Here is a 13182-nt window from a genome sequence, read left to right as displayed (position 1 = left end):
ATTAGATTTTAAAAAATTTTAGTTAGGATTTAAAATGAAAAATAAAATTTTCATATTGAATTATATAAATACATAAGAATTAGTTACTGGAATGTAAGAAATTTTCATAGAACAATTTTGGCCAAGCCCTCCCTTCCGCACCCAAGATTCCACCCACTATGAGCCACAGAAAAAAAAAAAAACTTTATTTAACATGTAAATATTCATATGAAGCGTGATATGTAATTATGTATACGAAATGCCAAAAATTCCTTCCCAATTCCCACCCCCCTCTCCACTCCACTTCCATCTTACTCCCACCTCCATGGTTCTCGCTCCTCTGCTGCTCTTTAACTTATTCCCACATCTTGAATCCCAAAAAAAAAAAAAAAAAAAAAAAAAAAAAAAAAAAAAAATCATACTCTTTAAAATATGAATTTTCCGTTTGGATAAGATACTTGAGTTGCTGTGTGTAAGGAGCATGATTTGACTTCGGATACAACTAAGATATGCTGAAATGTTTTATAAAAATTTTTAGATTTTTCATATTTTGGGAAATATTTAATAATAAAAAAATTTGGAGTGTAAGTTTGAATAGCTTAAATTTGAGCCAAAATATGAGCTAATTCAAACAAATTTGAATTTAAATCAAATCGAACATGAACATGACTATTAATGAGCTGTTTCGAACATGAGCTCATTTTGAACGAGCTGAAAACAAACAAGCTCCGAGCTCGCTTATGTTTGGCTCCTTTACAACCCCTACCTAGGTCTTATTGATTTGAAAACGAAAATCTTGGTTAAAGTTTACTTTTGATCCCGAAGAAAAGCAGTAGCCTTGATACACTCTTGTATAGTTCACTCGATGTCGCATCCTCTTATGTGACTGCTTGCATGGCCACACAAAATCTCATAGCCGTTGTCTTGATCACCGTAGTCACTCCAGTGCTCCCGATCCCTCACTAGATTGCTCACCTCTCACACTCACCCTTTTTGTATCTTAGTTTTTTTTCTCTCTATCTGGCTTTTGTTTTCTCTTTTTGTGTTTGTGTCTTATGTCTCTCACTTGCACATTTTCTATCGTCCTGTTTGCTCTTTGTTTGTTTCTTGCCTCTCTCCCATTCCATCTCCTCTCTTATCGTTGAACTGAGTAATGGTCTGCTCCAATGAAACCACCATATTATCTTTAATTTATTTTACTAAATAATAATCGAGTAGGTGTTTTACAGATAAAAACTACTGTAATTGCGTTGTGAAACCCACTTTTGAAATGCATATTTAAAGCAGAACTTGCTCGTTTCATTTCTTAGATACTCAAGAATTTAATTTCATAGCAATTTAAAATGATCTCATTATCTAAATTAATGATATATAAGTATTTCATTTGTTTATGCAGGAGTAAACCATTATATAAGTTTGAAGGCATACTATTGGATTGAATTCCTCGGTTGATTGATTGTTCTTTTACCTGGCTCTATATAAAATTTTTTTTTTCCTCTTTAACTAATTCGTAGTTGTTCTTCATATTGAAAACAATTTTATTTTTGGTGTGTTCCATGGACATTGGATACCCGGAATGCCTTGGGATATAGGCGTTCTTGTTCTAGCCAAAGACATTTTGCCATCCTTCATAGCTTTATCTCCCTGCTGTATTCATTAAATATTGCTTCCTCTTAATTTTGACTTAATAGGTTTGTTATACTGAATATTCTTATCTTCACGTATGTTTTAGACTTGAGATACTTGGAATGCCTTTGTTAAAATACAAATGACTATTTTTTAGTCCTTTTCCTTATAGTTAGAATAATTGTTGGTGCAAAAGCTTGTAAATATCTTTCAGTGCTTCCATAACTTTGGGCTGGCTGTTTTTTATTTATTTCTGAAGTTCTGATGACCCAGGGCACTGCAGGCAATGTTCACCTGGATTCTGATGTAAATTCCAAACATTCACAAACTAGGAGTGATGACAAAGCCACTGATGTGAAATTTTCAAGTCATTCTCTTGAGGAAGTTACCACTATGGTTCATGATACCATAAATGCTTTTGAGGTCAAGGTACGTGAAAGTGTTACCTGTGTGCTTCATGTGCTGTTTAATATTGGTTGAAAGAACACCTCTAATCTGATTTGATATTTAATTTTGTTGTAAATGTTTATCATGCTAGTAGTAAGTGTTCCAAAGAGATGCATGCTAGGGACGGGACACTTGGTGTCATTGCTAAGATTTCTTGTGTTAATGGCATGCGTTCATGATGCTTTTTATCTCATCAGTATCGTAATAAATGAAAATTTATACAACTAAAAATATAACATTCTTTTATTTATCGTGAGTTGTCATAGTTAAGAATGCGGGCTTGGAGCTATGATATTTGCCTCCATTAAAACATGGAGATCATAGATTTAATTAGCAATTTTTAATGCAATTTTCTCTTCATTTTAATGATTACCAGCTGTCATAGTGTCATTATTTACTTGTGATTAGTTATATTTTTTCTTAATTATTTTAACCTATATTCTATGAAGAGTTTATTTTCCCTTATGATTTGCTCAATGGCCTTTCCCTTTTCTCTTTCCTTGGAAAGAAAAAAATATTACGTGCGGACAAGTTCGGTGCCGATTTGATGGTATTGGGGTGGTATTGTGATGAATACCACCCAATACCACCAATCCACACATGCGGATTCCACACGTAATATTCGATCCTTCCCTTATCCCAGCCTCTAGACTTTTCTTCCTTTTCCTCTTAAGCCGAACCTCCCATTCATTCTTTAGCTTAGATTCTCAGGAGTGTTGCTTCTTGTTCTGTCGGCTTGAAGAGCTCTTCTTTTTCAGGGCTTTCTCAAAATTTTTGCTTCTGAGGAGTTCAACTGCTCCGGCTGCTTTGTTATTAAACAACCTTTATTCTTATGTATAGTTTTATACAGTGATAAGGCTTCATTCTTCAGTTTCCATGTACTCCGTGCATTTTCCAGAGCCTCATTTGTTGTTAGATATGCATTTTTTAGGCCAGTTTTTGAAGATATTACTTGTTCTTGAACTGCATTGCTAGGATTTGGCTTTGAGTAAAAAAATTCAATAGAAAGCCTATAGGCTATGTGGAATGATGGATTTTGTTCTAATTATCTACAGAAATTTAGAACAACCTTTGATTTCATAAAGTCCTATAATATTCTGTCCAAATGTAAGAAGCCCATGGTTTTTTAACTTATGGTGACTTAAAATTTTGTTTATTTATTTATTTATTAGTTTTTAAATGACGGATTATGTGGATAAAACAAGTCTTTCTGCCTTGTCATTTGACATTTTGCTGTTTGATATTGTTATTTAGTCTCATTGGAGGTTGATTTCCTATCTTTTTAGTTTCGTATTGTGTGTTTTTTTTAAATATGCTGATGCTATAAAGATATATTCATTGAATTTTTTTGGACCCATTGTAAGGTTTTTCTTCCTTTTTAACTTATTTTCTTCAAGTTGTGCTGACCATGATTCCATGTCTTTGTTAAGAATCTTGTGACTAGACAAAATAAACTTACCCAAATGTTTATGTAAGGCAGGTCCACAACACGTTTCGTGAATTTGAAGAATCAAATATTCTTAGACCATATATGAGTAATGCTATCAAAGAAATTGCCAAAGCTTGCCAGGCTCTTGAAGGAAAAGAGATTTCCCCCTCGATTGCTGGTATTTACCATTTGTTGTTATATGTAATTTTTTTTTCAGTTTTATAATCTTAATTATGATTTTGTTATGTACTTTCCAGTTAAAACTTTGAGAGCCCTTCATTTCGAAATTACTAAGGTTCATGTGTATAGACTCTGCTCATGGATGCGAGTGGCAGGCGAGGAGATAGCGAAGGAAGAAATGTGGATACCATTATCCACTCTGGAGAGGAACAAATCTCCATATGCCATTTCATATCTGCCTATAGCATTCCGAGAAATGTTAAATTCAGCTATGGATCGAATACAGGCGTAAGTTCTTTATTAAGTTTTGAGTATAATTTCAGATTTTTAATTTTATGGATGGAATTGAATTTTCTTTCATGTGGATGTTGAAGTTGAAATTTTTATAGATCCTCCATTAGGATTTTACATTTCTTCAAAAATAAAGGTGTCACTCTATTCGTTTTAAACAATCCCTAAGAGCATGATTCTGTAGATTTAAAAAGGCACAGAGATCATACACTATTTATAAAATATTTCAATGATGAAAAAGTTTGAATTCTTATATGTTTATTGATGATATAATTATTATAGGTGATGAAAATGCATGAAATAAACTACTAAAAAAAACTTGTAACCAAGTTGAAATCATTGAAATCGCGAGCAGACAAGGTTTGTGCAGAAAATGAAAAGACAATAAATAAATACAATCACAAGTGTAAAAAAAAAAGAATATAAGGAGCAGACAAGATTTTTACTTGGTTTGGCCCAAAAATCAACCCAGGGTTGACATCCTCACCTAGCAATTTACTGGGCAGAGACCATTGACAATAAATAGGCTATAATTTATGCACTCTTCTCAGTTTTCACTGGGTAAGTACTATCCCAACTATATTATAACAGTGACAACCAAAAGCAGACCAAATCAAACGGCCTAAAAAAAATGAAAAGTTCAAGTTTTAACAATGACAAGATATTCAAATTTTAGTTTACCACACTTAACAATTGAAGGTGATTTTACCGAAGTTTCAAAAAAACTACCTTCACAAATGCATGTATTGATTTTGAAAATTTATCTACTTATCGTGAAGCTGGGATTATGTGAAATAATTTCCACTTCTAAGACAAATATTTTTCAAAATTTAAACTACAATAATTTTGAAAATATTCTATAAATAATAATTTTTTTTAAAACAACATAAAATGATAAATCAAATTGAATTCAAGATTTTTGTCACGGTAATCTATGATTATAATTTTAAATAATATGAGGATGCAAATTAAATTATAATGAACTTTCTAATAAACTTTATATATAACCTATGAATCTGCCACGGGCTAATTAGGCTTATTTGAGACAAATTACATTCTTATTTCATTTAGTATAAACATTTTCCCAGATTAACCTTGATCTATCAGTTTCCGAGTTTTGAATGCTTGTTAGAGCTGAGCGCAGAAGAGAATCTTAAAGGGGGTCAGGATATTAGCCATAAGTGAACCATTATAGTTTGAACTGTTGTTTGCATCTCAATTATATTTAATTGAACCGTGTCCAGGAAAATGCTGGAAAAGCTACCTTCACCTGACCTTTTCCCAAGAAATGTTATGATGCATGGAGTATATATATGCTTCTCACGTTCGCTGTTTGTGCTGATCATTTTTGCAATATTCTTTCAGCTTGAGGTGTCAGATCATTATTTTTGAAGAACAAGATTTGTTGATGAATATGTTTTAATATTTATTTCAATTGTTACTCTACTTTATGGTAAATATGGTGGATGCAAGTTATGGTTAATAAATAGATGTATTTAGTTTAGAATTTATTGTTGGGGTCTTAAAATTCGTTCATAAATCAATGTGGTTTCTATTTATTATAGCATTGAAAGAATTTTGAATTTCAAGTGACATTAACATATCCACTTTTTATTCTTGAAATTAATAATTTTTTTGGGTGCTTCTAGCATGATTCATAATTTAACAGCAGAGGCGACGAAGTCGGATGACATGTTGGAACATATTCAAGAAATTCAAGATTCAGTTAGAATTGGGTTCTTGAACTGTTTCCTAGACTTTGCTGGTATGATGAGATAACAAGTGTAATCAAATTTGGCTCATGTGCTCAGATTTATTAAGTTCTAATGGGTTTTGCAAGCCATCAGGTTATCTTGAAAGAATTGGAATTGAGGTATCTCAAGCGAAATCAAATAAAGAAGATGGCCATTTCCAGAATGGTTTTTTATATGGATATGGTGGAGAATTACGTGGGGTTCATTCCGGGGGCGCTGTTGTTGATTCTCACAAAAGGTTGTTAATAGTTCTAAGTAACATTGGGTATTGCAAAGATGAACTTGCTCGTGGGTTGTATACAAAATACATGCACATATGGTCGACATACAGGTATCCTATCTTTATATGGTTAAGCAAATAGTCCATGGGCTAATTAAAATGAAATGAATTGCTTGTTTTTTTATGGAAACGTGCCCTGCAAAGTTTGGCAGGCACTATATTTGCTTAATGACAAAAAATGCTTAAGATCACACTAACACTAGTCAGGCTTTTTCGATGACAAGTATTCTTCTTTTTTAAGCATATAAACTTATGGATGTGCAATGAATATTCAAAAGCGTGTACAGTTTTTTTTCCAATTAACTGCTATCAGAATTTAGCATTCTTTTTTTTTTTTGTTCTTATGCAGGGAAAGAAGTGAGGGAAAGAAGTGAACAAAATACTGATGTTCGTGATCTAGTTTCATCATTTTCTGCACTTGAGGAGAAAGTACTAGAAAATTACACATATGCAAAGGTATGATGCAGCATTTTATGTATAGCTTTTTACTTGAAAGCTTTAACTATTGATGCATACTCACAATCTTTTATTCTCTCTACGACTTGGAATTTTTTGAGTGTCAACTAGCATTGGAGTCTTCCTTTATTGACGGCGATACTCTTGTTAATCTGTATATCATATGGTTTTGCATCTAAGATATTTTTTTCATTTTATAGCATTTATTTTGCTGCCGTTTCTGTCTTTTGCCATTTATGTAAAATATAACGACATCTCCTTACTATTTAAGTTTTAGCATATTTTATAATTCTTATGTTGCAGCAGGTTTTAATATTTAAGTTTTCGGTTCATGAACAATATGTAATTGTTCTAATTCAGTCTGCTGTTTTTTTTTTTTTCAGTCGAATTTAATAAGAACCGCCGCAGCTTTGAACTATCTCTTGGATTCTGGAATTCAATGGGGATCTGCGCCTTTGGTTAAGGTATAAGATAAGTGTACATGTTGATCTTCCTATTCTGTTTCTTTTATAAATTTTGTTCTTTTAATGCATTGTTAATGATACTATGGCTTATTAATATTTCAGGGTATTCGGGATGCTACCATCGAGTTAATACACAGTTTAGTTGCTGTGCATGCAGAGGTACTCATTTATTTCTTTCTATTCTTTTAAAGATACTTAAAATGTTATTTTTGAGGTTTTTGGTTGTGTTAAAAGGTATTCATTTTCTAAGCTAGTTACATCAAGTTGGCAATGAGATTCATATGGCTAATTTGTTTTATCAGCTTGTTTTTATATTTTATTATTTTGTAAGGAGAATTGGAGGTGGAGAAAGAGGATACAAAATCTTAATTATGCAAATTATTTGTTTGTAAAATATGACAGAAGAAAACTTTCAACACATAATTATTAGACGGCTTAAATTTTGTGCTATGGTTTAGCAAAAAGGATTCATGTAGCCGACCCCACGCAGTGGGATTAAGGCTTTGTTGTTGTTGTTGTTGTTAGCAAACAAAGTTAAAGCTACATTTTCATGATTATATAGTTGGGTAGCTATATAAGAAAATAAAACTAATGGTTGATTTGGTATTGCTGTGTGTTTTCAAGTAAGTTTTTTATAATTGTAAAGCTCTGGAGGAGGTGCATGTGCTATATTGTGCTTCTATTGTATGCTTTTTCATGGAATTCGAAATTGTGAAATGTTACTTTTTTGAGAAGCAAAGTTGTTGGAAAGCAATGACAAATAAGGCTCGGAATATACACACAATAGCTTAGTCAAGAAAAAAGGAAATCTAAAGTGTTGATCAAGTTAAATTTATTAAAAAATATCTTAAGAAATATGAGCATCAAGAAAATATTAGATGTTGTGACAAGTTGTTTTATGAGTTTTAAGGCTAAAATTTTAAAAGGAGCATAAGAACATGGTCATGAAGTATGCTATATGATTAGATTTCGAGATTCACTACCAATTGACATTTTGAGAGTTATGAGAGGTATTATTATAATTTTGTTTGCAAAAATTCTAATTTAATTTTCAAGACTAAGTTTGATATGTCATTTTGAGTAGAAACATCTTTAGTTTTATTTAAAACATCAAGACTGACAAATTTTTAGCTATCAAACTTAATATTCTTACAATGTTGCTATCAATACTGTAATTATCAGTTTTAGAAAAATTATGTTAGTATTGTAGAATTAATTTGATTTTTATAGTTTGAAATATATATATATATATTTGTTTCTCAATTTGTTAACTTCAAATTTCAATATATATATATATATATTGGTTTTTCAAGGTATTCAGTGAAAAAATATACAAAGGATGCGTACGATTATATTTCTTTAATCTTGAAAATTTGGTGTTTGGAGCTTTTATTTTGTAGACATTGCAAAAAAAAGGAAAAAAAAAGATTTATCAAAGTATATTGAATTTTTTTATACACACAACACAATTATATATATGTCCAATCATACCCAAGGGATAGAACGTAGGGACCGAGAGTGAGAAAGATGGAGAGAGAAAGAAGAAAACTTGCCCCGTGGGAGCTAATGGGCTGTTTTCGGGGCTCTTAGACCCATTTTATTTCTTGAATACTTGGGTTATAAGTGGGGAACCAAAAGCCTTTAATACATGAAAGAGTGCTCCTATTTATAGACGATAGGATGACAAATGAAAAATTAAATCATCGCCCTTGCTAACTTATGCCACGACCGAATTATATCTCGAGCGTTGATTTGGGTTCTAATGCTTCACTCACGTGGATCCCGGTCGCTTGGTTGGACCTCTTTATGGGAGGAAGCCACCTAGACTTCTTTCCTTGTTGATTTTCGCCGTACCCTTCGCAGAGCTTGTCACAACTGGGTAGGGAGTCATTTTTCGGATTTCTATCTAATCAAAGCTATGAGACTTGAGCTTTTGTTGAAGAATTGGCCCTTATTTCCGATCAGACATCTATGACGTCGTTGTTAGTGATTTTTGATGCTTTTAACTAATCAGACATTCTTGGCGTCGTTGTCGGCTTTGTTATTCTGGTTCAAGTTCCCCGAGTGCTAGCTTAAACTGAGTTAGATGCAGATAAAAAAAAAAAATAACAGCCTTAAATTCCTGCACGTAGGTGTTGTTTTGAAAAATGCTGAATATAAGAAAGTTTTTTAGTTGCAATCCTATTAGTTTTGTCGGGTCATCAGAAGGAGTTTTAGCTATAGCAACAGACCAAAATAACCATACCTCCTTAAAGAGACGAATTACTTCGTTGATATGATTTGACAAATGAAAAGAGTTAGGCGGACTTTTGTGTGAGTGTCTATATATATATATAAAAGTTGCATGACATAAGGAGAGGTGGCGCTGTGAGAGTAGTTAACAGGTGATTTTTCCGTGTCAGTGATGGCTGGATGGAAGATTTTTGTGTGATTTCCACGACAATAATGGCTGGCCAGGAGATTTCTGTGTGATTTCCTCAACAGCAATGGCTGGCCGGGAGACGACTGATGCAGAGAATTTTTACTGTAGAAACGTAGGAAGTTTCTAGATCTGATTTATGCAGATCTACAGAGAAGGAGATGGAGTTTCTTAGAGATTGTTGACAGCGAGGAATAAATGGAGTGAATCTGTTGTTGTGTGAATTTCCCTTGCTTGCTATTTGTTAGGACTGTCTATCTGAAGAGTTTTTCCTCGGTGTTGCTCATCTTCTTGTTGGTGGCATGATCCACGTTCGCTGCACCTTTCAGGATATTGAATCTTGATCTGTCTGATCATGCCCAAGCGTGGAGACCGAGGGAGAGAAAGGGCGAGAGAGGGAGAGGTGTGTGTGTGAAGCTGTGGTAAATTTTAACATGTGGAAAAAAAATTTAACTTGTAGAAGGCGGTATATTTTAACATGTAGAAAGAACTAGTCTGATTGATAATATGCTTGGCTCAGCTATGGCCCTACAGCCCTACGATTAACTATGCATTGTAATAGGTGATTTCAGCGGGGAATTAAGAGAATTTATTAGTTTTTTAGTTAGTATTTAGTTCTAGGAGTTCATGTTTTGTGAAGGCAAATGCTTCAAGGGTGGAGGAATGAGGCTGTTTTCATTTTTATTTAAGGAGGTTGGGTTTTATAAATCTGTTGCAAATCTGAAAATTTATTTCAATCCCAGAATTCGCTGGATAGGTTTTATTGTAAGGGCAGACAAGTTTTGAAGGATCAAAAATAAAAAATAAAAAATCTCCAAGGCCTTATCAGATGGACTATTACACGCAACAGCAATTCCAAAACTGATTATTCCAGATTCAGTCAGAGTTTTGGTATCTGTTGTGGCTTGATATTAAGATGACCAGTAGTTCAGGAAAATGATGAGAAAGAGTCTGAGGAAAGAGAAAGAGGAACATAAATCAAATAACATTCTCAGGATGATTGTAACCCTTGCAAACTTTAGTTGAAACTTAATTGTTGCGATTTACAAATAGTGTTATGAAGAGTTGAAAACAAATTTCTGCTCCAGCTAAGGATTTGATGAACTCTTTATTGATACAGGTTTTTTCCAGTGCCAGGCCTTTGCTTGAGAAAACAATGGGTATTCTGGTGGAAGGCTTGATCGACACATTTCTTAGCCTTTCTCATGAAAACAAGACCACGCAGAAGGCCAAGTACCTCAAGTCTTTGGACGTGAATGGTTTCTGCCAACTTATGCTTGAGGTTAATAGATTCTGTCTTTAAGTTTTTGCACAACTATTTTATGCAAACCTTTGTTTATCCAGGTCCAAAATAGGTTCTTACTGGATTGAGAACTTTAAAAATGTTACTCAAGAGTTTCTAATTGTTTCTCTCTTATTTCCAGCTCGAGTATATCGAAACTGTTCTTCACTCGTATTTCTCACCCGCGGCCCTTGAATCCTTAAAATCCTTGCAAGGACTCTTATTGGAGAAAACCTGCGAGGGAGCATCTGAATCCGTCGAGAATCCAGGCCATCACCGACGTTCCACTAAAGGTAGTGAAGATGCAATAACAGATGACAGGCAACTGGGATCCAATATTTCTCCGGACGACTTGATCGTAAGTTGATCTCCCCCTTCATGAATATATTGAATGTAAATTTTTAGGAAGATCTAAAAATTTACATGCATGCCACTTAATTGACTTTACCTCTGCATGAAAATATGTTTTTAAATTTTAAGAAGTTAAAATGGTAATATTTTTTATGTTAAATGAAAGATCTAGGTGATATAAATGTAAAAACCCATGTTTAAGCTTTTGATATTTAGATATATATGAATTGGTTGGTATTTATTTAAATGCCCCAAATTTTCATTCGGCTCCTTCCCATGCCTTAATGGAGACAACAGTCAAGAACTTGCATATATGAAGTTTTATGCTGGTCTAACATCATACTTTTTCCATTTTTTTAATTTTTTTTTATTTTTTGCAGGCTTTAGCACAACAATATAGCACGGAATTGCTGGAAGGTGAGCTGGAGAGGACTCGTCTCAACATATCATGCTTCATGGAGGCCTCCCTCCGGCCAAATTCTCTTCCGGCGGCTCAAAAACCTTCTTATTCTTCGTTCCATAAGCCGGTTTCTTCGCCACAATACAGGAGACAACAGACTGTAAACTCTCCAAGTTTCTCCAGACACAGACGGAGATAACTGTATATATTCATCCCACCACTGTCATTGCTACTAGCTAATTTATTTGTTTTGTTTGCAAATCTTGCATCTTTTGTGTAATATATTTTTCATGTTTGTAATCATTGGTAGGGAAGAGTAATTTTTTCTTATGGATATTTAATAATGAGTTTCATTTGATTTTTTTTTTTTTAAATTGCTGTGAACATGTTTGAGAACAATTTTATTTGTTTTGCTTTAATTTAATTTGGTTATATTTTCATTTAGATGTACATGATATTATGTTTGATATTATTATATATTTGTTATTGCATTATATTCAAGTTTATTAAAAAAACTAAAAAAAAAAAAATGTTTAAATGAAATTATATGCATGTATGGTTGTGAAAGTGAAATAAACAACAGAAATTTTAATTCAATGCTTAATACATTTCCTTCCATCTTTTGTAAAATGAATTGTCTTTTAGTATTATGACATATACTGTATTTCATAGCATAACAATATCTTACTGGCAGTGTCATGTAATTTATATGAGATGTACTATTTTTGCTACTGTTATCTTCGAACTTTTATATTCATTTTTCATGCATGCTGCAACAACAACAATAGCAACAAAGCCTTACTCCCACTACGTGGGGTTGGCTACAGGAATCCTTTTTCTCCATTGCGTCCTATTCTATTTAGTGTTACATTTTCATTTGGTTTTAATAAATTAAGATCATTTTTTATACAATAAGCCCAAGTTTTCCTGGGTCATTTTACATGCATGCATTAAATTTATTGTTGGTTTATATATATATATATATCTAATAAAGAAGTTAAGGCCACCTAAACTTAGAAATGTAATAATAATTAATTCAAAAATAAAATAGTTTTCTTTGCACATGATTATTAATTTTTTCATATATAATGTATGCTAATAATGAATTATCTATGGTTTGTTCATTGTTAACAGTATCTTTCGGCTTATGCAAAAAGTGATACCAAAGCAATGCTAAGAATTTGGTCGTCGATTCCATATAATGAACTTTATTTTAACATTTAACTAATCAAAACCCTTTTAAATTCAATTTTTTTATTTATAAGAGGACAATTTAGTTTTTTTGCCCTTATTGAAATATCAGTTTTGTTCCATCTAAAATATTACCTTGTCCTTCATTGACCTGGGGTTGGTTGTTTGCCCCCGACAAAAAAGGGATTGGTTCCGCCCTTGTGTGTGTGTTTGTTCATTTGTTTGTTTGCGTGATAAAAAAGTAATTATTCGAAGATGCAATAATTATCATCGAAATATTTTGGCATTAAAAAAATGATGCCAACAAGAGAATTTATATGATTGTGCACAAATCTCATTGTAATAAAAAATCTTTTAAATTCAAAATTAGGATTTTCTGAGCTTTGATTTTCACAAATTTATACTTTAAGTGAGCATCTTGACAATGCAAGTCTAATGACACTAAAAGTGATTCAATATGGGTCCAAAAAAGCTCATATACACTAGAAGGCTAAACAATTTCAATATTTTCATGTTTAAAGTAAAATTGAGCAGTTCAATAAGAGTAATTTAATGCGTTTAAGATCATTCAGTTTTGGGGTTATTAAGGCAATTAAATAGGCCCAATTTTTTAAAAAATAGACCCCCATTTTC

At 32.7% G+C, this 13182-nt stretch overlaps 1 protein-coding gene across 2 annotated transcripts in view; it reads left to right on the top strand.

Annotated features, from left to right (window-relative positions):
* Positions 1 to 11719, top strand: part of LOC110024376 (exocyst complex component SEC5A-like) — a 50118-nt gene extending 38399 nt beyond the window's left edge. For both annotated transcript variants that reach the window (XM_020724304.1, XM_020724312.1), the window contains exons 11-21: positions 1879 to 2034; positions 3533 to 3659; positions 3739 to 3949; positions 5602 to 5717; positions 5800 to 6037; positions 6349 to 6442; positions 6826 to 6906; positions 7009 to 7065; positions 10446 to 10607; positions 10750 to 10965; positions 11339 to 11719. In XM_020724304.1, coding sequence (XP_020579963.1) covers positions 1879 to 2034; positions 3533 to 3659; positions 3739 to 3949; positions 5602 to 5717; positions 5800 to 6037; positions 6349 to 6442; positions 6826 to 6906; positions 7009 to 7065; positions 10446 to 10607; positions 10750 to 10965; positions 11339 to 11557 — 1677 coding nt within the window. In that variant the 3' untranslated portion in view covers positions 11558 to 11719. The remainder of the gene's footprint in view (positions 1 to 1878; positions 2035 to 3532; positions 3660 to 3738; positions 3950 to 5601; positions 5718 to 5799; positions 6038 to 6348; positions 6443 to 6825; positions 6907 to 7008; positions 7066 to 10445; positions 10608 to 10749; positions 10966 to 11338) is intronic.
* The last annotated feature ends 1463 nt before the right edge of the window (positions 11720 to 13182 follow it).

Source organism: Phalaenopsis equestris, unplaced genomic scaffold (assembly GCF_001263595.1).
Source record: "Phalaenopsis equestris unplaced genomic scaffold, ASM126359v1 Scaffold000002, whole genome shotgun sequence".
Taxonomy (NCBI): domain Eukaryota; kingdom Viridiplantae; phylum Streptophyta; class Magnoliopsida; order Asparagales; family Orchidaceae; genus Phalaenopsis; species Phalaenopsis equestris.
This window is presented reverse-complemented; position numbering and strand designations above follow the sequence as displayed.